Source organism: Lepidochelys kempii, chromosome 2, assembly GCF_965140265.1.
Source record: "Lepidochelys kempii isolate rLepKem1 chromosome 2, rLepKem1.hap2, whole genome shotgun sequence".
Lineage (NCBI taxonomy): Eukaryota > Metazoa > Chordata > Testudines > Cheloniidae > Lepidochelys > Lepidochelys kempii.
The window spans coordinates 190,812,388-190,839,031 of record NC_133257.1 but is presented as its reverse complement, the minus strand read 5'-3'; the positions used below and the strand labels follow the sequence as shown (position 1 = coordinate 190,839,031).

At 41.4% G+C, this 26,644-nt stretch overlaps 1 protein-coding gene across 12 annotated transcripts in view; it reads left to right on the top strand.

The window, feature by feature from the left end:
- Positions 1-26,644, top strand: part of TMEM108 (transmembrane protein 108) — a 386,458-nt gene that overhangs the window by 254,435 nt on the left and 105,379 nt on the right. For all 12 annotated transcript variants that reach the window (XM_073333193.1, XM_073333196.1, XM_073333192.1 and 9 more), the window contains one exon: positions 10,649-10,734. In XM_073333193.1, coding sequence (XP_073189294.1) covers positions 10,695-10,734 — 40 coding nt within the window. In that variant the 5' untranslated portion in view covers positions 10,649-10,694. The remainder of the gene's footprint in view (positions 1-10,648; positions 10,735-26,644) is intronic.

Genomic DNA, 26,644 nt, shown 5'->3' with positions numbered 1-26,644 from the left:
CTAAATATTGGTTTAGCAATCTAATTTGGGCACATGATTTTTTTGGAAAATTTTGGACTATCCAGACAGAGCCTTACTCAAGGTGGAGTTTGGCCAGGACACCAACATGAATTCTGCTTATCTTCTGAGAAACTCAATGGGACATATGTTGGTAGTCAAGGCCATGTTTTTCCACACGAGGTTTACTTTGTGTTTCTTCCAATCTTGTCTGCCCACCCCAACCATCTCCTTTGCAAAAGTGTTTTGTGGCTTGGCTGATCTTCATGTCCGTTAAGAATATTTTGAACTACAAAGAGAATGATTGAAAAAGGAGAGAGAAATGTTACATCCGTTGAGTGATGTTGTATTCCTTTCAAGTGAATGTGATGAAAGGAATCTGAGCAAGCTTTTAAATCTACAGTCAGTTTTCTCTTGCATTGTATAGATTAAATCCTTGTCGTCCTGACTAGGACCTGCTAGGTAAAGGAAAGCCTTTTGTCTAAGCATAGGTCAGTGCCACTTGCTAAGGCCAGCCCTCTTGCTATCATGTTGACTATATGGAGATGTGTCTGTGGAGCCGAGAGCTTTTACACAAAAAGAACAGCCAGTGTTATCTGAACTTGAATTATGTATCCTGTGTACCATTGTAGTGCAGAAATGTTAATTGCCTAATTATGTTTTATGTACGATCAGGTCCAATTCAAAACTACCCAACAACAGCTACACTCTAGTTCAATTACAATTCGTTGAGTTAGATTGAGGAATCACTTGGTAAAATTCTGTGGCTGAGGTCATGCAGGAGGTCAGACTACATGCATCTAGTTGTCCTTCTAGTTGACCTTTTGTGGCTTAGGCTCATCTCTAGTTTTTAGCAAACAAATATATTAAAAGGAAAACAAAACAAAACAGCAGGTCAGTCTGCTATGGATGAAATAAGAACATCCATCCATCCCAGACCTTTAGCCAAAACCCCTGTTGAGTCAAAAATGATTAGTTAGCATTTTTGGCTGCATTTTATTGCTGTGGCAAATCTGCTAACCACTTAATGGATGCTAGCAAAGGTCTCCGTGCATGTGCATAGATCTTAGGCTGTGACACCAGCACTCGGTCCTCTCCAGTTGCCCTGCACGTGTGCACCATTCCCCATCCCATCTTTGTGGGCAGTCACCTTGATTCGCTTTCCATGCATCTGGTGAGGGGAAGGGAGAGAGATCCTCAGTCTATTCAAGACTCAATAGGTGGAGACCATTCTACATACCCCTCAACTGTTCCTGAACTCTATAAAAACATTCCTATGTATTTTACCATTCAAAGGTGTGTGTGTGTATGTGGCACCATAAATGTGCATGATACATTACAGAAAAGTGCTGAGCTTCTGCAGTTCCCGTTGAGCCTGCTCCTGTTCTTGGTTATTCTTGTGTAAATCAAAAGTAATTCCATGGATGACAATAAAGTTATTCCAAATTTAAACTGGAAAAATGATTATTTTTAAAAAGAAAAGCAACGCTTCCTAAGAAGGCTTCAGATTTGAAGTGTTCAGAGAGGCCAGTAGCTGGTGCCATAGAGCTTGCAGGAGTGCCTTCCTTAGCACATGGTGGGAGTTCTGTGAGCTCAGGGCAACCTGATATCAGCTACGAAGCAGCTTCTACACTAGTGCCCCTTCTGCATGCAGGTGGGTCTGTGCGAGAGGTACTGCTCTCTACTGGACTCCGCAGATGTTCACAGTGCTTTTTTCCATTAATGTGTATTTTCATGTTGCCTTTGCTTCTGAGTTCCCATGCAGATTAGAAGCAAAAGCACTGAATGATCAAAAGAGGCAATGACCTCTACGTGGGAACCATAGATCTGTGTGACCAGTATGGCCACATGGAGCCCTACATTTCCAAAGCCCCCACATGGCATGCAGCTACCCAAATGGTCAACCTGAGAATGATGCCCAATTCACTTTGATATCTGACTCTGTCTCTAGAAGACTGAATTCCTTAACTGCCCCCTCAAGTTACACTTGAGTTCCATCTCCTGGCTTCCCAGCCCCTGCAGAGGCATCACTAGAAACCACAGAGCTTATCAAACCGGTGAGAGGAGGAAAAAGAAGTCTGGGTGGAGAGTGTGTTGATTGAGCACATTCCTGAGCAATCTATGCCAACTCCTATGAAGCCCCAAGAAGAGTTAAAGATGGCTGCCCTCCTTAGGGGTAATTCCTCCCTGTTGTGCAAGAGGTCTCACTAGGACAAGGCCCTGCAAATGGCTTCTGCCTGTACCAGGAGAGGTGAATCCGGCCCAAAGAGCATATAGAAAAGTCTGTATAATGGAGAGCTCTGCTTTTTTGAGGGAGTAAAAATTCCCCAGAAGTTAGATTGTATACATTATACGAAGATGGTAAATATTGTTTGCTTGAATGCAGCTGTGTTCCAGACAGTGGGGAATAAATCGTCATAGGTGATGGAGTGCACATTGAACAAGAACATAGAATTCTTGCTGCAAGGAACCTCATTGCCACAGTCTTTAACTAGTGATCCCAAAGGGTTTCAGACTTAAATTTTGCCAAATAAAGGCTGGATTTTGGAAACAGGCCGCAAAGTTTTAAAAAAAATCACTCAAACATGCAAACACAATAGGTCAACTTTGTAATTCCTGTGTAGCCTCGAAAAAAACCCTGGTATAGAAGGATTGGTGTTGTGATGTCACTTGGCCAGCACTGAACCTATGCTCCTGCCAGCATATTAAGAGCCATTGTACTGCTGCAAGAGCCATCCTTTGGAGGACATGTTAAATGCTGTGTACGAGAACAAATGAATCAGTGGTGGATAGTCTGTGAATACCAAAAAAAAGAAAAAGAAAAAGGAGGTTCTTACTGTGACACCCTGGCAAACCAGTATTCACCACTGTCATGTAATTAGGATATGTTTTGCACAAAGTATGCCTTGTGGGGTATCCTTCTAAAAGTCTTGATCTGCTAGACATTAGTATCTCGTTGGATTGCATGTGCTATTGTCGTATGTGAAGTTATGAAGTTTGGCTATGTCTGTGTTACTGAACCATGTTGTGAGGTTGAAAATACCCATAAGCAGCCTTTCAGGTACAACAGTAAAAAGGCCAAACAATGTTAATGGCTTATTGAGGAAATGCACACAAGCACAGGGATTACCCCAGGAACTGCTAGCACTACACAATGGGAACTGTTTGACCCAGGTCACAGCGAAAGAGCTTTCCAGCAAGTGGGAAGAAGATTTAAAGGGGGGAAAACGACATCCCGTGAGTACCTCGCCCTCCCTACAACAGTGGTCCCCAAGCTTTCTGTGGGAATAGCACATTCCTATTCCTAAAAGACTGTGGTGGGCGCCAACCTGCTGCCGAAATGCCGCCAAGAAGCGGCAGCGGAAGGAAGCCTCGCCACCGAAATGCTGCCAAGAAACAGCAACGCTTCTCGGCGGCATTTCGGCGGGCGGTTCTCCAGTGGCCGTGCTCGGCAGTGGCATTTCGGCTGCACGGTGTCCTGCGGGCGCACACAACTGCCCTGGCGGGCCCCATTGCATCCACAGGCACCGCACTGGGGACCTCTGCCCTACAACAACACACCTGGAAACACCTGAGGATAAAAGACTGAACAGGGGGGAAGTGATGGTCCCAAGCTAGAAGGATTTTGAAGCTGTGTATGAAAACCTGGGTAACCCAAGCTGCAAATCCAAGGCAGCTTGTGCCTTAAAAATCTGCCAGCCTGTTTATCACACAGGGTGAGCATTTGCTCATTCATATCCTGCCTGTCTAGTATGTTAAGCTCAGTTTGTGGTTTTATTTATTTACTATGTAATCTGCATTGATCTGTTTGCTATCACTTATAATCACGTAAAATCTATTTTCAGTAGTTAAACTTATTTTATGTTTAATCAAAACCAGCGTGTGTTTGACTAAGGTCTGTGGAAAATCTTGGCTCAGTTACCACAAGTGTGCATGGTCCTCTTCACATTGAGGGAGAGGTGGGTTGTGTGTTAGACCCATATTCTGGTCAGATTTGACTTGGGCAGGATGGTACTGCTCTGGGGTCCAAGGCTGGTGGTTAGACAGCCTGCATGTGACTGCAGCTGGGTGTGTCCCTATTGTGTGAATGCTGGTGAACATGCTGCTGTGACAAGTTGCAAAGTCTTCCAAGCTTGTACTGTGTGAGAGGGAGCCCAGGCTGGTGGGTCAGAGATCTCAGTGGTACCCCATTGCCAGGTTGCACCCTGGGGAGGGGGACCTGTCACACTTACATCTTTGCAGATAGGACTCTGTTGTGGCTTTAAGGTACAGCCCATGGAGATGCAGAGATTCGTTAGTCCATCAGCGGCTCCTGAAGGCAGTACACCTCCCTGAGTGGTAGGCAGAGTGGCTGCTACTGAACTCTTACAGGGAGTAGTATTTGCTTTTTCCTGCGCTGCTTGGACAGTTTCACAACCCAGTGTGCAGGTATGACCATAGCCTTGTGTTACACTGACCTTCCCCCAACTCTTTTATGGAGTATTTAGCATTGCATCAGTAAGAGTCCCCAGGACATTATAACACTGGAAGCACAAGGACCAACATTGTGGCTCACCATTTGTTGGGGCAAAAGAGGGGGTTGGGAGGCTCTGGGTCTTCTCTCCCCTTGCAGAGCTAAGCATAATCTAGCTCAAAGTCTTCAATGATGTTTTCCCCAATAGTTTTTCCTTCCAGAGTGATGCATAGCAGGGAAAGGAACAGCTAGGTGTGAGAGGATGTTTGGATACAGTGGCTGGATGCTTAATGGGCTGTAACTGTCATGCCTTTTGCCTAGCCCCTTTTTTCATCATCATTTCTTCTGTTTCTCATTTATTTCAATTGGCTGGTTTCTATCTGACAGACTCACAATGGCATGAGGGCTGTCCAGTGGCTGTTAGGCTTGTCTCGACATTTGTTTTCTATTCGCCTCCATTTCTTTCTTAATTTAAGACACCGTTGATATTTTTTCCCCCTTTCAAACATAATGAACGACTGAATGTTCAGGGAGCTGTCAGCTCTATTGGAGTCTTTTGTCTTCTATTCATCATTGTCTTCATTGTCCTCTTTAATTTAGCTGAGGCACTAGGGGGATCACTTACTGTGAAAGACAACATTGCCAGCTGTCCATAGGGATTTCACACATCTATTAATCATCCAGTGTGAAGCTGCACTGTATGTGCAGTACTTCACATTATAAAGGGCAGAGCATGTTGGTCCTTTTCAGACACACAACACTTCAGCTAATACTTTTGAACTTTGGTATCTGAAATTAGATATCTGAGGCCTTGTCTATAAACTCTCGCCAGTTTATCTATTAAAAATGGATCAAGCTGTGGTTTATACACAAACTTGGACTGGTTTAATTACATTGATTTAAAATACACCTTCAGTTATATAATGGTGCAACTTGTAATATAGACAATACCTGAGTTTCAGAGGGAGCTGCTTGGTGCTCAAACTATTGAAAATCAGGCCACTGCTTAGGGGCCTACATATGGGTCTAATAACTTAATTTTAGGCACCCATTTTTTAAAACATTGGCCTAAACCCTAATATATTTATAATGGCCCACATCCTCAGAGGTACTCCTAATGCTTCACAGAACATTAAAACACACTGTTTTTAAACAGTTATTTATTTTTTAAAAAACATTATAAAAATCAATGAAATATAAATAATAAAAAATCAATAAAGTAGGTTAAAATGAATACTATGATATATATGTGCACACACACACACAATTCCAGACAATATACCTGGATTTCTAATAATAGCTTAATTATTTTAAATTAACGAATTTTAAAAATCTGTTTTATTTTGTATCGTTTTACAAAATATGCTTTTCTGTTTACTACTTGCTTTACTTTACTGGGCTTGTACAATGAAAATCAGTCTGTTTCAATTTCACTTCAAGACCACGGAGTTATTCTGGGTTTACATTGGCCTACCTAAGATCAGAAACCGGCCCTGTGCATGCAAATTCCATTGTTTATGTGCACAAATGGTGTGCAAAACTACATGCACCAATCAATGTTTAATGCAGCTTAGCCCTCACAGCTACCATTGAGAATCTAACCTACCATTCCTAGGTGCAATAATTGGAAAAACCTGCCAAGGGTTTTCTCCAGCTCAATTTGGATGCTCTCAGCATCCTAGACCTCTGGTAAACAAACTTCAGGTCAGGAGAGGGAGAAGACTACACTGGTGGCACAGATGGATGATCTTCATTTTGTCTGTGGAAAATATAAATTATTGGACATACATCCATACTTATTGCAGGTCATCTCTGTAATATATCATACTGCTGGCTATGGATTGTTGCTGTCCCATCTCCAAGACAAGGCTGGGGTCAGCAGGCTTTAGTCATTTCTCTCAGGCTGCTCTCAGAAAATCATGACAACAGCCTGTTTCGTGGCCCTTGTGTAATTAAAGACTGCATCATAATGCATATGCTCAAAGGGGCCAAATTAAGGTTGCACAGGCAACCTTAATTCTGGCTCTTCTTTACTTTTAAATACTTGACTTTGCAACCTTAATATTCTCTGAACTTCTCTGTGTGTTTGTCTATCTACATTTCATTTTCCAACTTACATTTTCATATCAGGGATTTTTAAAGATTACTCCACTGTCCTCATGGTGCTGCTTAAATCACTTTTGAATTGAAGCTATATAAACATTATATTCAAAGCAGTCTGGCTAGTTGAAATTAGCTATGTGCAGTTCCTAACAAATTCAGAAGCTATGGATAACATATAGTTCTGGGGTGGTTGTGGTTTGTTTGTTTGTTTTTTTCCCCCACAGCTAGAAATCTCATAGCTGTTTGAATTTGAAAAGATTAAGAGTCTGAACTTCCCTAGATAGACAGAACAATTTCAATTTCCAAAATGTGTTACATTTTCAAAGCCATTGCATCTGGTGCTGGTACCAAATGTAGGGCAATCCATTTGGCTCTGTCACACCATACTGCCTTTAATCACTTCTTTTGGTCCCAGTGTGTACAGTCAATGGGGCTACTCAACTGAGTAATACTATTCAGTGTAAGTAAGGGTTGTAGGATCTGTCAGTCTATATGGAAAATCAGCCTAGTTTCGGTTTCCAAATTCATCAGTACCTCTGTTTAGAAAATCAACATGACTTTTGTTTTCAAACTTATGCAAAGATTGTCTTTCTGTGGATGAAAATCTCCTTGCCATTTCAGACTTGCTATTGTTCCATGTTTTGTATGCATTGAAAAACACAATTCTGGGGTGGGAGAGAGAAGTATTCCCTCCCAAACACATGCCCCAAAAAACCCAAATGATTTTAAAATGCTAGGACCTCCTCCTGTTGTGTTTGTTTTTTCCACTCGTGTCCAAATTTTGCCCTGACTCACCTCAACAACTTTAATCGAATGGAATGGGTTGTAAAGTCAAGGCAGAGTTTGGCCCATAGAGCTTCACTCAGTTTACTGTGTAGAATTTTATGTAAGCATTACTGAGAAGGTTCACCAGCAACATAAAGATGAAAGATTTCAAACTAAAACCCTGCTTGATGTTTTTTACCTTGCACAAGTCTAGTTTCTGTCTCTTAGAGAGGCATAAATTATCCTAATCCATTTAAATAGAGTGGTTTCTTTCTTATCTAAATATACAAGAGCATATAATTCATTATACACACCAAGATGGAATTTACACTCAGTAAACACTTAAACACTATGGACAGCAATAGAATGGGGATAGTAAAGAAATGCAAATAATTCCAGCAGGCAGTCAGAAACATGTGATTATTATATCCCTGTGGCCAAGCACAATACAAAACAATTGGCACATTACACTGATTTCAGGGTTGTGATTAAGCAGCTTTTGTGAGTGGGGGAGGGTGTTCTTTTTATTTATACCACTTTGCTTTAGTCTTTTTTTTTTTTTTAAATCCTGCTAGACATAAGCTGTAAACAGGGCAATGGAGATCTCGTAAGTGGTTTGTGCAATGAGGATCTTCTGCTGTGTATATTTTGGTTGAGATATTAATTTAAGTTATGCTAAACATAAAATTGTGTGATTGTCTCTGTTTTGGAAAATATTGTAATGAACTATTGTATGTCTGGTTTGTGCATACAGGCCCAGATTTTCTGCCTTTCACTTCAATGAGTGCAGTAACAGAGCCAGGAGGCCCTGATCTTGCTCCCTCTGATATAAATAGGAAAGCACCTGCTTGTACTAAGAAAATCTTCCTCTCTCCTTTTGTTTGCTACTCAGGCCAAAATAAAAATGGGTCACTCCTCAGTGGGTTTTCATGATATATGTGGGTTTCACCAACATCATCATGAACCTCAATTCAATTTAATTTTTAAAAAATTCAGTGATGGTTACTTTAATTTAGGAGAAAACACAAATGATTTGCACTATACAAACTACTCAAGGTTCCTCATTTTACTAAGGGCTACTTTTTTTTAAAATGAAAAAATAAAAAGGAAAGACTGCAAGAGTGATCATTGTCACTGTGTATATAAACTTCTGTATTTGATAACATAACAAAGACTCCTCTTCCCTCTTCCGTTGCACAACAGAGGCAATAAAAGTGGCAATCCTAGGAGACCTCCACATGCAAGTCAAATATGATTCTTCTGTTTTCATAAACTCCTTTGGCATTTATTCAGTGGAGAAGTGCTATTTATTGTCTTGGCTGGTATATCTGATGTCTTCAAGATATCTCTTAAAGAAGCCCTGAAGGATTTATACCAGAGCATGTAAAAATGACAGCTAAATGCCTTCACTAGTTTGGATGATGAAAAAGTTTGAACTGAAAGCTACGAGATATCAAGTGCTGTGTAGTGTTGACTGTATTTTTTTTATTATTATTTTTATTGAGAAGAATTCAGGAGAATGCCCTCAGTGTTCCATGTATAATCTCCTATCAGTGTTAGAATTTTGAATGCTATTCTTTCTTTGAGTACCAAGTATGACATTATTCACAACGTTTGCAGTGTTGTTGTAGCTGTGTTGGTCCCAGGCTATTATAGAGAGAAGATGGGTGAAGTAATATATTTTATTGGACCAACTTCTGTTAGTAAAAGAGACAAGATCTGAAGAAGAACTCTGTGCAGCTCGAAAGCCTGTCTGTTTCACCGAACGAAGTCAGTCCAGTTAAAAATATTGCCTCAACCCCCTCGTCCCTCTATTATTCACAGTGACATTTTGGAACCACATTTGTGTTGTGCTTCTGATTTATGCATTTATTTTTAACCTTGAGCAGAACAATGTGATTGTGATTCATTATTACATAATTTTAGGAGAAAAATATCTATGCAGGTTATTGAAAACACATTTTGCAACGAGGCACACATTTTTATCAGTTGCTGCATAAACTTCTCAACACGGTACTGCAGTGTTCACTGTATTGGAGAGGAGGAAAGATGGTGCGTCTACACATTTTTTCCACTTTCCCAAGATCTGCTCAGCTCAGGAGAAAGGCAGAGTTACCATGGAGCCAGTTTTATGGCTCCCTGGTTCTCTAGCTGACCCAACTCCAACCCCAGCTCTGGCATAATTTAGAGCACCTTAGGGGCTGATCCAAGTTACAATGGCTGACTATAGACCAGCTGAAAATTTTCAGTATAATACTGTGCTCCAACCTACTTCTCCACCATCATTTTGAGAACCTTCCCTTGCCAGGAGACTTCTTAAGAGGACAGCTGTAGGCAGATCCCATCCCCTTTGTCTCCACTGGTTCTGGCCCCTTTGTGATACCTGAGCAGCACAATTTGGTACTCTCAGTTTAGCACAACCACCTGTATCCCTCATTTGAAGTCTTTGGGTCAAAAATACAGTGTTGAGTACTATATAAACAGATGGATACCTGAGGTATCTGAAATTCACTTCTGCTATGCCAGTGGCGGGCCTTCCCCAAAACCACAATCAGAAATGGGCCTGCTGAGTGGAAGTCTTGTGATATGGCCAAATGATGATTTGGGACTAGACCAAGATCACCAAACTCCTTGTGAATTGGTTTTGAGTACACACCATGGTTGGCAGCCACTGGGCCATCCAACATTTGTCAAAAATATATTTGTATCATTTTAAGACTCCTATTAAAGGATTGCATTTGCGTCAATGCTGGTAAAGACCCACTGTCATTTCCATGATAAACTAGCATTTTTGAACAATTGGTAACTTGGCCATAAATTTGCTATGTGCTGGATTTTCACAGATAAATCCTATACCTGGGAATTAATTTTTTCATCTTGAAAATTCCTCAGATAGCACACACATAGCCAATATTTTTCTAAAATCTCTAGAGGATCCTTCATTGTCCATTGGATCTTTAATGCACATTTTAAATATTCTGGACCTATTTCTGTCCTGAAGTAAATAAATCAGTGGGTGAATTGGCTAACTAAGCACAGCAGAATCTCAGGGTTTATCAAGTCCCATGCACAATACAAGAATAATTTCTTAGTGCTGATGTTCTATGCCCTTGCTTTGTCATCACAGTTTTGTGCCTGCCTTTCTGACCACAACCATGCCTGTACCAATGTGCTGTTTGGGGAGTCTGGATACAATGTGTAAAACAAAGACTAGGGAACCAGTCTCCCTTTTGCTAACCTACATTACTTTCCTATGCAGCTGCCTCTTGGCAGGAGGAATTTCTTCTTGCAATTAATCATTGATTTTTTTTTATTCTTTTAATTTTCTAGACAGAATCATGAATAAACTGGCAGACAAGCAAGACCAGAGGATACCATGAAGAGAAGTTTACAGGTCCTCTATTGCCAACTGTTTCGTAAGTAGAGATTTGTTTGCTCATTTATTGTGAGAAATGTATGATTCAATGTCTCTCTAAAAAGAGTAATCGAACCACCAATTTAGGAGGTCCTTAAGCATGTACTAATTTTAAGCACATGAAGGGTCCCAATGAAATCAATGGGACCCTTCATGTGTAATGTTAGGCATGTGCTTTAAGTCCCTTGTTCAATCGTGCATTTGGAAGCACGTTAAGAAAGTGTTCGGTCTTCAGCAGATTTAGCAGAGTCTTATTCAAAGGTGAAAATGCAGAGCAATAATCATCTAAGCCATAAGAATTCTCAAAGGAATGAGATGTAAGAAGGTTGGGAATGGTGGTTGGTAGCAGGAGGTACCGGGGTATATGGGCCCTTTAAGAGAAGAGCTGTGGGGGGTGGGAGGGACAAAGGACCTGTTCCAAGGATTTGGAATGAACAGAGGCCCAGGTAATGGCCTGGCAGTTGAAGAGGGGAAGCAGGAGTTTGATACAGGGGGAAAACCCTGGACAGTATTCCTTTAAGGGGCCGTGTAGTATAGGTAGGGTGACCAGATGTCCCAATTTTTTGGAACTTTTTCTTATATAGGCTCCTATTACACCCCACCTCCTGTCCCGATATTTCACATTTGCTGTCTGGTCACCCTAAGTGTAGGGTGGGGTAGGGCTTTCTTTCAGCCATTCAGGAGGAGCACTCTGGAGGAGGGTAGTATCTAGACTGCCTTGTCCCTCAGAACAGGGGAGACACTGGCAAAAGAGGGAGGTCAGGAAGGCTAAACTCCATAGGGTCACCTCTCACATCTGTCTCACCCTGAAGAGCACGCTGCAGGGCAAGAGCTCCTTGTGGCTGGCAGAAGAACCAGAGATAATTGTGAACCTTTGTAGTGCAATGGTGGACTTGACTGGTCAATCTGGGCGTTAAACCAGCCACAAGTGGAGGGTGATTGGTCTTATAAGAGAGGCTGTGTGGAATCTGTAAGGGGCACTGAAAAGGGGGAAGAGAAGGAGGCTGCTGCAAAGGGAACTCTCTAGCTGGGAGGGGTTGCTCTGTTAGCGGCAGCCCTGTTACACAGGATGTAATGTTTTGCTTCTGCACTGTTTGCTCAAACTGACTTGGGCTGGTAATAAAGGAAAGCTGTTATCAACTAATGATTATTCCGTAATCTATGTGAAATGCATCAGTGGCTTCTGCCTAGTTCTCAGTGGGCAAAAAACATCACAATAGCCAACCTTGGTGGTGGTCTCAACATAAAGACCAAAGATGGAATGGAGACTGAATTACCCTCCCACACTTACGGGCCCTCCAGATCAGGGGTTAGGCAAAACAATGGGAAGAAACCTGGATTGCTGTTTTATGTGTTTGTATATACATGGAATCCATCTGTTCTCAGTGCTGTCAATCTGGCAACTTTCCTGGGGAATAAATTCACTTCCACAACTTAGAAAGAAAGTAAATTTAAAAACAAGGGGTGCAAATATGATCATTGCTTATTGTTTGTTAATTATATTTTACAAAGTAAAGTGTCTGTTCACAACAGCATTCTGGTAGAATTTTTTAATGTCACCTCACTTCATTAGAATTTTCATTTGTCTGATACATATTGTGCTACACAGTTCCATAAAGAAACCTAGTTATTAGGATCTCTTTTATGTTCATTTTTCACATTGCAGGGGTGTTTTCCCAGTCACTTCTAATCTATTTAACTAATCTTTTATAAAGGCGCAAAAGTCTTGACTTGTGGCATAATAGTATCTTTAGAGGCCCAGAATTCATACTGTTTGAATGGGTGCATGGGACTTAAAATTCTTTTCCATGGAGGACAGCTAGGTCATTTATCAGATAGTAATGCTTTAAGCACCCAGAGTTCAGCTGCGAGGGATATATCTTCTATTCGTTTGTTATAAAAATAACTCTAAATATTAGTATGTTTTATAGATGATCATGGGAATCCATTTACTGTTCTTCATTGTCATAATGATGCTAGCCTGGTTATACTTGTCCTCTTTATTTATGACATCAATACAATGTAAAGGAAAAAGAAAGTGGATCACCAGTCACAACACAAAGGGATAGATTCTCAGCTGCTATAATGGGTCAAAAGTCAATGTGGTTTCATATTAGTCTTAACTAGGCCCATCTAATAATAAAGACTATTTGTGTAATTCTATTTTGCACTGCTAAACAGTCTGTTACAAAGTTTGATGTTTTTCTGCTGTGTGTGGTTTTTTTTTTTTTCAGGGCAGTGTTTTGAAGGTAATAAAAAAAAACCTTGGAAAATGCAGAGGGAAAGAATGAGCAAACTGTACTGAAATTGTATGAATAATCAGTGGCAAAGTAAACTACATGATATACTTTGAAAAATGAAATGTAAAAATATTATTTTTAATCCAAGTTGAATGAAGTTTTTCATTTATTTGCATGCACTCAACAATGGTATATAGTAAATGTAGCTAGCATTACCCATTCCTAGCTTTGTAGTAGTCTATCGGTGCAGACATTCCAATGTTACATACATTTTATAGGTTTCAGAGTAGCAGCCATGTTAGTCTGTATCCACAAAAAGAACAGGAGTACTTGTGGTACCTTAGAGACTAACAAATTTATTGGAGCATAAGCTTTCGTAAGCTACAGCTCACTTCATCAGATGCATGCAGTGGGAAGAGAAAAAAAAAAGCTGTAGCTCATGAAAGTTTATGCTCAAATAAAATTATTTGTCTCTAAGGTGTGCCACAAGTACTCTTGTTCTTTATACACTTTATACTATGCATGCATTCGGGGCTATTATAAGGAGCTGTTTCATTGGTTTGTTTGCTTTATAGAGCCTAAGGTCATAAGGTTTGTTTGTTTGTTTGTTTGTTATTCCCAGCAAACCAATTTCGTCATTTATATCAAATAGACATATTGCTTTAAGCTAGGCTTCTTCCAATTGCTTCATAACCTCAATTACAATCTCCAAAGAGTGTATTTTACAATAAAACAGAAGGAAGTGTTTTTAGTGTATGTTTTGTACATGTCCTTTGTGCCATGAGGAAGCACCCATAATGTAGTCCTTACATTTCATCTACACAAAGGAGGGAAAATTGCTACTACAGTACAGCAAAAGAATATACTTTTGAGAATGCATCAATAGAGTAAGTCATCTGTAGAGACAATTCACCATTGCCATGCACCTTGTGTTCTCATTCACAGCAGTATGACGTGGGTCCAGAATGCTGCCTTTTTTGTGTGATAACATTTTACACTCACTTTGCACTGGGATAAGTGACGGCATGAAGTTCTGGGCAATGGAGACTTGGGCCCTTTATGGCTACTCTGCACGCAGTTCCATTTCTAATATTCTGGCCGTTGCTTCAGTCAAAGACTGGGATGTAATAAACAAAGTGTTCATGTAGCTGGAGAGACAAACCCTGTCTATTTTAGGAACAACCATGTTTGCTGTAGGGTCTAAACATGGCTTCCCTGGCCAGTGTGAACAGTGAATTTTTTTCCCCTGAGGATTGCATCTGAACTATGGGAAGCAGTCTGGTCCAGTGGCTATGACAGTGCACTGGGTTTCATCAGTCCTAGCTTCTGTTCTTGGTTCTCCCTCTGACCTGCTGTGGGACCTGGGCAAGTCACTTAATCTCTCTGTGCCTGTTTCCCTGTTTTGTCGATTTAAATTTAAATCTCTTCAATCTAAATAGGGCAAAGGACAGTCTCCAAATGTGTCTTTGTACAGTGTCTAGCACAATGTGGCCCTAATCTTGGTTGTGGCGTCTAGTTGCTATTGTAATAATAATATTTAGGCACCTACCTGATTATGAGACCAGGAAAGCTGTTAGCTGCTCAAGTCTTTTGAAAATCAGGTTGGTGTCTAAATATGAATTTAGGAGACTAACTGTAGACACCAAGGTTTGAAATTCTTGGCCTAGCCATCTAGCCAGTCCATAGAAAGGTTTTGTAACATTATTCTAATTTGGTTCTCAGACAGAATATCCGTATTGGCTGGTCAGGAAAACCATGCTAAAACCCTGTTATAGCAACACGTGTGGCTTTTGTTCTTTAATGTGGTTGTAGGTAGCCTGGATCTGATTCCAGTTGCCAGGAGGTAGCCTTGGTAAAAATTATGCAGCTACATTTGGCCCAGGATAGGAATTCTGAGCTATGCTGCTTTACCTCTAGTCATTCATAATTTATGTATTAGTAATTTAAACATGTAACATGTTCTCCCAAGAAGCACTGATTTCAAATTGCATCTTCAAATATACTGCCCAGGCTGAAATCTCTGAGAAGTTTAAAAAACAAATAAAAAGACCTCAAGAAACCTGTTCCCTTTTTGTTTTGTTAGCAGGAGCTTTGATGTCACTAGCTGGATTGTGCTGATGAGCACCAGTGAAAGCAAAACATTTGTCCACAATTTGCTGCCATTTGTTCTAGATACATTTATGGATTAAGTTTGTTGCCTCTGTAATGGTGAATGTGCATGACTTTCCCATGAGGCAGCACAATATCTTTGTTTAAAAAACAAACAAACAAAAAACTTACTGTGGTGATTTAAGCACTGTAGCTTTATACACAAAATGCAGACATATTGTAGAATGGAAACATGCATGTTATTTTACTGTAGATGCATTTTTCACATAGGAATTTGAAGTTGTATATAAACTAGCAAAAAATGTAGAGAAAGGCCACTGATGAAGCCTGTGGCTCACAAGCTGTGGGGGATGATGCTTCTATCTTCAGGCATTTATTTTATTGAAAACTATGAGGATATGATTTCTGTTTTTCTAGCTTGCCAGGTTCCGTATGGGCACCCATCGCAGTAGTATCTGGAAAATAAATGCAAGTAAAATCCCAATTATAAGTATTTCTTCATGCCATTGCCACTTGGTGCATTTCCCGGCATCAGTGTCTCACTGTTCTGTATTACAGGCTTGACCCAATACTCATTGAAGTCCGTGGAAAGACCCCTATGTATAGATCCCATAGACTAGGCCCTGTCAAACTGACTAGGGTCCTAAGACTGCTCCCATTAAATTCTGTGGGAATTTTGCCATTGATTTCAGTGGAAACAAACTCCTATTGTGGTAGTTTGGGGATGCAGAACTGGAGCATAGGACCTATTTTAAGCATTTGCAATATTAGCTAACGTTTACTTTTCTTTCTTTTGGCCAGGCTTTTTGCATGGGATATGATTGCAGTCTGGAAGCCCTAGTTGCTAGAGCTATGTGTGGAAGCTGAGATTTGTATTCATATGGGGACTTGCTCCAATATTGCTATTAAAATATGAATGAATATGGATGTTGCTTCCAGCACTGGCTTTGTATATTAAGAGTTCAATTTTCCTTTTAAAAGGATATGATTTGGGGTTTTTTCTTCTATTACTCCCACTTGCACAACCGTCCCTTTGCACCTCCCTGAACAAAATGTTCTTGAATGATTGTGTTTCATAATGTGGAATACCATAAGACCACTTTTCTCCCAGTGCTCTGAGTGCAGTTCACTCTGTTCATCCTTAAGGCATAGAGGCCTTCCTGTATTCCTGTTAATTCACATGGAGTGAAATTCAACCCGCACAGAGGGCCAGCACATGGTCAGTGCTCTACTTAAGTCCAATTTAGGTAGTGGGACTGATAATTGTTGCCATAGAATCAGAGAGCCATAGGGTTAAGAGGTACAGCGAGGGTCATCTAGTCTAACCCGCTGCCAAGATGCATGACTTGCATCATGCCATAAATGAATGAAGCATGTTTGTCAAAGAGCCTGATTCTGAGTGTCTTCTGAAGGGTTCTCAGCACTCTCAACTCCCAGTGACTATTTTCCCCCTAACAGGAATAGACTCCTGTTGATGCCAGTTCTCGCTGCTGACCTCTGTGTGTAGATAGGTTAGTGTGCATTGCTCTTCACGTAAGGCATTTTTATGGCCTTTCCTGGGTGTGTGTGTGTGTGTGTGTACACATGTGTGTATATCTATATCTATATCATCAAAGAAAATAACATACCCCCCAGCTTCTCTGCTTTCTGGGGTTTTTGAGCTGGTATCGGAAGTTTTGGTCACTCTTTGCTATTGAATTCCATTCTTGTTTCTGAGTGCATTAGTCACATAAAGTACCATGTTTTAGCTTGAGTGTAGAGAGATCAGTGTATCCCTGCAATGCAAAGCATTTTGGGAGCTGATCCTGAGAGATGCTGAGCAGGCACAATTCATACAGGAGCTTCTGCTGGGGTGCTCGGGGTGGAGATGGTTCTGCATTGCCTAAAGTCTGATTCTACTGCCACAACCTGGCCCTTGTGGTGCCTGATAAATATTAATCGTGTGCAGAGATGAGAAATACTTGGAATGCACTAAATGCTTCCACATCATTTACAGCGTTTGAGTAGTCACCCGATTGATCTTGTGCTTCGTATATATTCTAGGGCACAGATCCTCAAGTGGTGTAAAGTGTCCTGTTTCTGCCTACTTCAGTTTACACCCGTTGAGGATCTAGCTGTGTATATTTAAAATATGTGATACGTTTAAAAATACTGGAGATCATTTGATACAGATATTAGGGGTTTTCTTTCTATCATTGAAAGGAATTTTTAGAAACAAAAGGGAATATTCCTGTTGTTTTCTGTGCAGGAGTATAGGTGGTGGCCTTGGCAAGGTGTATGTTGGGGAGGGGTTATCTAGCAATGGATTCCATCTGTTTTTTTGCTTAAAATTGGAAAGGGAAACAGCTGCTGGGTATGCAGTGTTTCACTTGCAAAGCTTCTTGAGATACTGCTGAGTTTGAGCCTTTAGATTTGTGAGTCACAAGGCTTGGTGACAGATTGCCTGTCAGGCAGCTCACAGCAAGCAATAATATGCTCTGGCTTCCCCTAGAAATCAATTAAAGATTGTTTACAGTTCTCAGCAAGAACTGCACCTTCTTAAGAGAGACTGCTGTCACTACTTTGCTGTCACTATTCAGCTTGTGCATGAAGGCACATTCTCTATTCAGCAGTTGTGATTCTCCCATGGAAAAAAAAAGAATCCAGATAATCCTTTTTTTTTTTTTTTTAAATAAACCATTTAAAGGTGAACTGAAATGCTTTTATAAATTAATGCAATTGTGTGTGCCTCCTCTTACCAAGTGTGGTGCGTAGCCTCAGTAACAAGCAGTTCATTGTATTTGACATGAATATGTAGATCACGTGGCATACTTCCGTTCATTGATTGGATGAATGTAACTCTTGGCATTCAGTTCTTCATGCACATACTTGTGATTATGAATTTGAAACTTGCTTTATGTAAACATTTTCAGTATTTACTTTAAATTTGCTGTTTCAGTGAATCTTCTTGCCAGAAAATGTGTTCACTAGAATTTTCACAGAAAGCAAACACTGTAATGACTTGTTTTAACTAAGTTTGAAAGTGTGGAAAATATCTTCCATTATTCATTCAGGATGAATTCTAAATTTGCAAACCTGGGACCCCCAAGCCACTGACACATTGTGGTAATTCCTCCACTAACCTTTCAGATTTGTGGAAACATACAGCGATGTAAACCATCGGTCTGACATTAGAATATGGCCCAAGGCTGTGTATTTCCAGGCTGTAGTTTAAACCTGTGACAGTGAAGTTGGGATTAAAAGACAACAGACATCTGCACTGTGATATTGGCTCTTTCTGTCAGCCGCAGACAGGCAATTCTGACTTTTCACACAGCATTTGATAGTGTTCTTAGAATAAAGCATCTTCATTTTTATGCTTATAGTGACATTGTTCATATAAGAACCCTTAAAACTAATGATAAACGCATAGCCTCCCAGTGTTCGTAGTCTCCATGCATTCACGCACCAGAAGTGGAAGATTTTTGTTAACAACTTCACTGGCTATCAGACTAAAAAACTGAGAAATATTAAAAATTTTTGTTTTGAAACGTCCCACACTCTTATTAAAGAAATGAAATGAATCTCTAATATTCTTTTCATTCTGAATTATCTATGTTTTGGTCATAATGCAGTCCCCTTTCCACCACAATAAATCTGTCTAATCTTCTGTTTCAGATTTAGTGTTTCCCTCAAGCTTTGTCACAGAGAGAGATTTTAGAGTGAGAACGAAATAGGCAGGCGTATGAATGTGTCATCCCCCCACCCCCCTTTTTTTTTTTAAAGGCCCATTCATCTGTCAAACTTCAGGAGTAATGACTGAGTAGGATGGGTGCTCGTGTGTGAGTCTTTGAGACACAATATCAAGCCAAGTGAAGGAAGAAATGATATTGAGAGGCAGACTGAAGCCTAGGAGCCATGGGCGAAATCCTGGTCCTATTGGGTACATCTACACTGTGATAAAGAACCCATGGCACCAAGTCTCAAGGTACATCTACACTGCGATTAAAAAAACCTACAGCACCAAATCTCAGAGCCTGGGTCAGTTGACTCGGGCTCCCTGGGCTCAGGATGTGGGACCATAAAATCGCAGTTCAGATATTTGAGCTGGAGCTGGGCTCCCCATTCATAGGGTCTCAGGGCCTGGGCTCCAGCCTGTCTCTGAACAGTGACATTGCAGTTTTATACTCCTACAGCCTGAGTCCCATGGGCCGGAGTCAGCTGACCGGGTCAACTGCAGCCTTGCTGTCAGTCTTCTATCGCAGTGTAGATATACTGAGGTCAATGGCAAAACTCCCCTTGACTTCAGTGGGGTAAAAGTCTGTTCCTATGTCCTCAAGCAATGGCAGTGCTTTGTGTCAATATGTTATAAAATAAAAACACACTTTCAAATATTAATTTTGTTTCTAACCCCTCCTTTGTTTCCATCCTAAACACAAAAACATTGATGGTTTTGCACTCAGTACGTTGTTCAATGGGGTAGCAATCAAGCTCCTATCGGGCAAAGCACGTAAATATATGAGTAGTCCTGTGAGCATCAATTGGACTACTCACGTGATAGAGTTACGCATGTGCCTAAATGCTTTGCTGGATCAGGGCCTCAGTGATGGTTGGTAGGAAAATTCTTATGGCAGCACAGACTGTGACTACATCTACCGTACATGAATACCTAAGCATCCCTTAGATCGTGTTACTGCAGGACATGCAGAAATAATTAATTTTTAGACATTTACCATACATTATCAGATATTCCCCTGTGTAACTGCAAAATATTTGTCCATTTGACATTGTCATTAATAACAAAATAATTCATATCTTTTGTATTTAGATTCTGGATAGTATTTTCACATGTTAAACTGAATTTATTTTTGCAATACTTTTGTAACTATTCTTCCTTTTTGTTGTTTTATGATATCTTTCAATACCCTGCAGATGTTCCCAACATTGATATACACCATCAATATAGCAGTACTGTAGAAGAAAATCCCTCTTTTGTAGCCAACTGAAGCCTGGAAACAATCTAGAAATGAACAAATATAAACCATGTGCAATCCAGAGCTGTCACTGGAAGCATTCATTATGTTCCCACAAACCCTTTTCTATCCCTAATTATTACACATCTATAGGTCTCCTCTCTGATCTGTATTGTGGATCACTTGGCCACTCTGAGATCAGCAGCAGGAATTGGAGAGACGAATTTTCCTATAGGTTCTAGCCTAATTGAAATCCCAGTTCAGCAAGCACACGTGACATGGGTCATATTAAAGACAACAAAAGACTACAAATCCCCCCCTGTAGATAAATTGCTGAAACATGCTGTGTGCTATTCTAGCTGGAATAAAGCTGTTCTCTTCCCTAATCAGTACCTGGGACTGATTTTATTTTGAAACACCCCAAATGTGGTATGATGGATCTAAACTCATGCCAAAAGTTAGGCATGTGCATCAGTACCTTGCTGAATTGGGTATTGAACTTACCTAAATTCAGTTTAGCTGGTTGGTGTGTTTTCTTCTGAATCACATATTCTCTAATAGCTCAGAACCAAAAGCACAGTGGTGGTTGGAGCAGGGGAAGAAAAAATTCGGAAGTCTCATCTTTCCAGGAAGGGAGGGCAGGAGAACCACAGCTGCAAAGGGTGTATGTAGTCTGATAGGTAGGTTGCCAGACCCCCACCAAAATAAGTATATGTTGCAGTGTACAACACGTGCTAGCTAGGGAGCATACCACTCTAATTTTCAAAGGTGCACACTATGTTTTTCCATCACACCTGCCCTGAGCCATTCTGCACAGGGATGGCAGGATGGTTCTTGGAACCACCATTTTTGCCCATGCCATATCACTGGTTCGGACACTCAGAGTGATTCCTAGTGGCAAGGGTCGAATTTAGGGCCAGATTTTCAAAGACACTTAGGAACCTAAAAATCAGTTAGGCAGTCTAGTGGGATTTTCAAAAGTGCCTAAACATGAGTTATACCAGGAGTTATGACTAAAAAAGATAATGAATGGGAATGCAAATTCACAATCCATAATAATAAGTACTTATTCACAGTACTGTGCAAACACTAACTAATTCCTCTAAATTCCATCTCAAATTAAATTTAATTTAGGCTCCAACCTAGAATTGTACGAAAGAAAATCGGGGCTATCCTTGGTGCCGTTCCACCTAATTGAGAGCACTGCATACTTCTTTAGAACTCAATCATCACTGTTTCATGAGCTCCATATATGGGGCAGCATGTTGTTTTTCTTACGCCACCCCAGGAGCAGCCCAGGAAGCAGATTCTGACTCGGTCACAATCTGTCTCCGAGTTCCCCCACTGCTCCAGGGTGAATGGGATCTGCCCTGTGGCAGCCCTGTATCTGGCACAGTGTTAGTTCCCTGGTGAAGCACATTGTCTGGTGCATTGGAGAAGTAGAGCGAAGGCTGTGCTCCTGCTCACTCCTGCATGTGCGGGAAGACATAATGGCCCATGGAGGCTGTCTGCTCCCCACCATGCAGCTCCCTGTGGTCTGCATAGCTATAGCAGGGGATCAAGGGCATCAAGTATGTCCCAATACTGCTCTGCTATAGTCAGGAGTGAAAGTAACTTAAGGGACTTACCAGTATGCAGGGCGGCCAGGATCCTGAGCAAGGTGTGTGGGGGGGGAAGGGGGTGGAGCCTCAGGCAGAAGGGGCAGGGCTAGGGCCAAACTCCCCCAGCCAGCCCTTCAGTGCAGTCTGGGGCCAATTTAAAGGGCCCAGGGCTCCAGGCCGCTGCTAGTGCTACCCCAGGGCTCCAGCAACAATTTAAAGGACCCAAGGCTTAGGCTGTAGTAGCGGTGGCCAGGAGCCTCAGGCCCTTTATATCACTGCTGGAACCCCATGGAATGGTGGTTTTGCAGTGTGTTCTAAAGCACTAGATGTCACAGCCGCCTGTAGCGGTGGCAAGTTCATTATGGTATCACAGCTTCCCGTTACTGAGGGCATTAACATACAGACATCATAATTAAGATGTCAAAGAGAAGAGGGAAGATGAAGAGCACAACCAATGAAAGTACCTGATAAATGGACAACCGTAAGCGACGAAGCGTATGCTTCCAGAGTGAATCACTTACGTTACTGATTTGCATAAAGAGAGTAATTTTGAACCTTAAGAAGCAGCATAGGGTAAGAGAGGAGTATGTTTCAGACTTTGGGGGTACAATGGGTCAGTTATCTCTCATTTTGTGGCTTCTCGCTGCAGTAGCAAGTTAGGTTTTAGCCGTCTTGTTTCCTTAAAACCACCAGCCATTTCCCATTCTTCAAAGCTGTTTTGTTCTCCCTTTTCAAGAAGGAAGTGCCACTTTTCTGAGTGAGGCCTGTGCATGCTTGAGAGCCTCCTGTCAAATCCCTGCCCCGCGACCCACCTCTTTCAGTGAGGATGTGAAGCATAAAGTTCATCACAAGTTCATCACATCAAACCATACTGACAGATATTGAGAACAAAGTCTGTACGAGGGAGAGACGAGTGGCAGCACTGCCATACAGGAAGCCAGCCCAGTGAAAGTGAGCGAGGGCTTGGAGAGGGAGCAGGGATGGAGTGAGTGGGGGCGGGGCCTCGGAGAAGGAATGGGACATGGCCAGGGCTTCGGAGGAGGGGAGGGGCAAGGGGCAGGGCAAGGGTGTTCAGTTTTGTGCAAGTAGAAAGTTGGCAACCCTAATTTGTGTGAGTGGTCTGGTGGGGGATCTATAGGCTCATGGTAGACATTTCCAGATTTGTCTAGGGCAGCAAACCCCTTAAATAGAGAGAATACCTACAAAGTATGGTAACCGAGAACCTACCTGACCTTGGGGTGTATGCATACATTCCAATGCACTTGTTATAGATGGGAGCTGTAGTCACATGTGACCTATAGGAAGCCATATATAAGCTTAGGCAGGGACAGGAGACATTCAGGGTCAGATATTCACTAGTGTGGATAGATAGAAGCCAGAAAGGTCTACTAAAGGAGAAAGGTGTGTCCTCTCCCATCTCAGCTGAGGGAAGCTGGGAAGGCCTCACGTGGTTAGGATCCAAGGTTTTGAGCTAATTTGCTCTTCTTTTGGTGTTCTTGTTTGAAAATAAAACCAGCCTGGAGGAAAAGGTCTTGGGCTGAAGGGCTGTTCAGAGCTTCATTCTATCTTCTCTGGCTGTTGCGAATGCCCATTGGATTAGAGGTACCTACCTGGTTGGCCTTTTTCCCCACTGAGATGTTGCTGCTGTTCTGCTGAAGTTGGTTATACCATTTGTCAGCATGATTCTTCAAAGCACACCTCCCACTTCAGCCTATTTTAAGAGTGACCCTAGCTTAAAATATGCAGGCCTTTCTTTGAGACAGGCAAAAATTCCATAGCCCCCAGACCTCAGATGATGGTTCCACACCATCCAGTGGGTCACGCTGCATCAGTATTAGAACAGTGCAGTTCTTCCTGTTAGCATGGTTTCAACACTGCCCCATTGAATCGTTCTTAGCTGGCTCAGATCCTCAGCTGTGACCAAGGATAACCCAGTACAATTCAAAATGGGTGTGTGCAAAGGTGCTTTAAGCCACCTTCGTTCTCCCCCCACTCCTGGGGCCTACTGTGCATCAGCCCAGTCCCAAGTTGTAAAGTAGAACAGCCTGAGGGTTGCTCTATATTATACTAACTGCTACTGACCCAAATGGTCTTATACAGCAGTCAGGGATTGTCACGCTTAAAGGAATCCCTGAGCTTGCCCTCTTTTCCCTGCCTTGTCCCCTGTGCTGGCTGCATGGAGGAGATGTTGTGTAGAAGCTATTCTAGTAGCTTTACAACACCGAAGGATCTCTCTGTGCTGGGGTGATCATCCTATCGCCCTAGTGCAGGCGAGAAGTTAGACAAGTAAGTACATTATTCTTGCCTCTGGATTTCCCAGCATGCTTTGCTTCTGTGTCTGTCTTTTAAGGTGTAAACCATTTGGGTCAGTACTGTCTTTATTTTGGCACATTGTACAGCGCTGAGCACACTGTCAGCACTTTAATAACTAACTCTGGTAATTACTAATAAACACCATATGGCTAAAAATAATGTGAGACTCAAAAGAATTGTTGGGCCGTTTATTTTCTGTGCATATGAATGTGTAGCTCATTTAAGCCAATTATTTTTCTATTAACAGGCATTGGTTATGCCATCCTTCTGGCTATATTTTTAGAAATATTCAGATTATTACAGCAAGTGTGAAAAATGAATGAAAAAAAGAAATCTGGCTGCTAATACTTATTTTCTAAAATTAAATTTCCTGGCTGAATAATCTAGTTAGTCCTCAAAGGAATTTTGTCCTCCAAGACTGAATGTTGCTGGCACCCTTGGGTGACTGCTGACAAAATGCCAGAGAACAGGAGATACACGAAAAGATTTCCTTGTCTTCTTCCAGATGTTTGTTCCGTGCAACAGATGGGTTATTTTTATAGCACTACATAAAATGAAATTTTCATGAATCCAAGCGCAAAATTGGAAAGCAATTGGGCTTGATTCTGAGGCTACCAACACCCACCCCAGCACGCTTACCCCCACACACTCACTTGTTCATAGAATGCAGACTGGTTCCTCTCAAGTTAATCTGTAAGTGGCATTCTGCCCTTCTGAGAAGAGCAACAAAATGATGAGAGGTTCATGGCTAGATTTGCCCTCTCCTGGGACCAGAAGGGCTTGAAATTTTGTGAGGGCCACCTTGTGGAGTGGAGTTTTCTAATGCAGGGAATGTGGATGCGTGTAGTGGGTAGGTGTAAGGCCTTCTCAATACATGGAGAGAGAGGCCATGCATGGTCAGCTTAACCTCCAAACTGTTACTGTGGCCCTCCCTCTTGTTGAAGTCATGTTGTCATTGACTGTGTCCCTGTTCTCCTGCTCAGCTTGTGTGTATATGTGTTTTTATCTATCATAGGATGCAGATTAAACCTTTGTATGAGTTTGTGATGGCAGCATTAATTGCAAGACTGCTTTTAAAAAAAAATCTGTTCAGAGGAAAGATATATGAAGGTTACTATGGAAAGTTCCAGCTGCCTGATATATCGATGTTATTGCTAAGCAGACTGTAGAAATGAAATGACAAACTTTGAATTGCTCTGTGAAGTAATGAAAAGGGAAAAAAATACAGATCAGTTTTTAAAGTGTTTCGATTTGTTTCTTTTTTTTTTTTCTTCAGGCTTGTGTTAATATTTTTAACCAGCTGCCACTTATGCTCCCTGTTAATAATAAGCCCATGGCAAAGTTGTGTGTTACCAGCTGTGTAAAGCTACTGGTTGTTTTGACCTCAGATGTCACTGGCAGGCAAATAAGAAGCTGGTCACAGGAGCCATTGGTTAAAACTGCTCTGATGATTAGTCAGTCAAGGAACTTCAGGCGATTAAGATATCATGAAGAATTTATTGACATGACTTATCTGCAATGATTGTGAATATATTGTATCCAAACCCCATCTCCACAAGTATATAGCAGGTCTCAGTAGCTACAGATGTATTATTAATATTTCTTTGGAGACCCATATATTTTTGCACAATTTATACATTCTCCCTGCTCATGGATTTTGAATACTCCAAAAAATTGCTGTAAATCAGAAGATCTTTAGCTATTGAAATATTAATAAATCCGGGGGGAAAAGTAAGAAGACTTTTAAAACTGGTGAAATTTTATAACAGCCATCCATCAGCCTGCCTGAAGTTCAGGGTGCCTAGCAACCAGAAGTGGAGAACACTGAGAACGATCCTTCCCACAAAATGAAAATTTGCCCCTCTTGATTCTGTTTATGGCAAAACCTCCTTTTTATTTTGGAAATTTACACTCTGAGAAAACATACGCCGTACTTTGTAGAAAAGAAATACAGGCAGTGAAGGGAGAAGCTGGTGATCGTTCAATACTCTGTCTACTTTTGACTTTGTGACTGCCTGCGATAATGGGAATGTGCAACAGTTACCAGGGACAGGTGTATTTTTGCAGGGGAGGGAGGAGTGGTCATTTTGAATGAAAGATAATAGGGTTAGAAAAGGCCCCTTGGGTCAGGCAGTCTCATCCTTTAGCACTTTTTTCATGATGAGCCACTAGCTCAGCCCATTAATATCTGATTCCTTACTAACCTGCTAGGGCCCAGATTTTCAAGTGCTCGGCATCCACAATCAAGGTCAGATTTTTCAAAGGAATTCTCAGCTCCCATCTCGGCACCTAAAGAAGGGCCTGATTTTCAAAAGTGCTCAGTACCCAACATGCTGAGCTCTCTTGAAAATCTGGCTCAGAGTGTGGGCCCCTCTGAAAATCTGGCCATTGGGAGCTACATTGGTGTGATTCAGGAGAGATGCTGCCCAGTTACATGAGTGTAAAACTGGTGTGGATGAGAGGCGAATCAGGCCCTTATTTAATAATGACAGAAGTGGTACTGTGATCCTCTCTGCTGAGTATTTGCTCCACACATTTTTGCACATAAGATAAAAGTTTGCCCTTATTACACAAACTGCAGTGTGTAGACAAGTGGCAATGGTCCAGCCATGCAGAGGCCTCCTCAGCCATTCTGCTGGCATAGAGTTTGGAATCTTAGGACCTCTCTCTAATGCACCTTACTGCTCATTTATTTT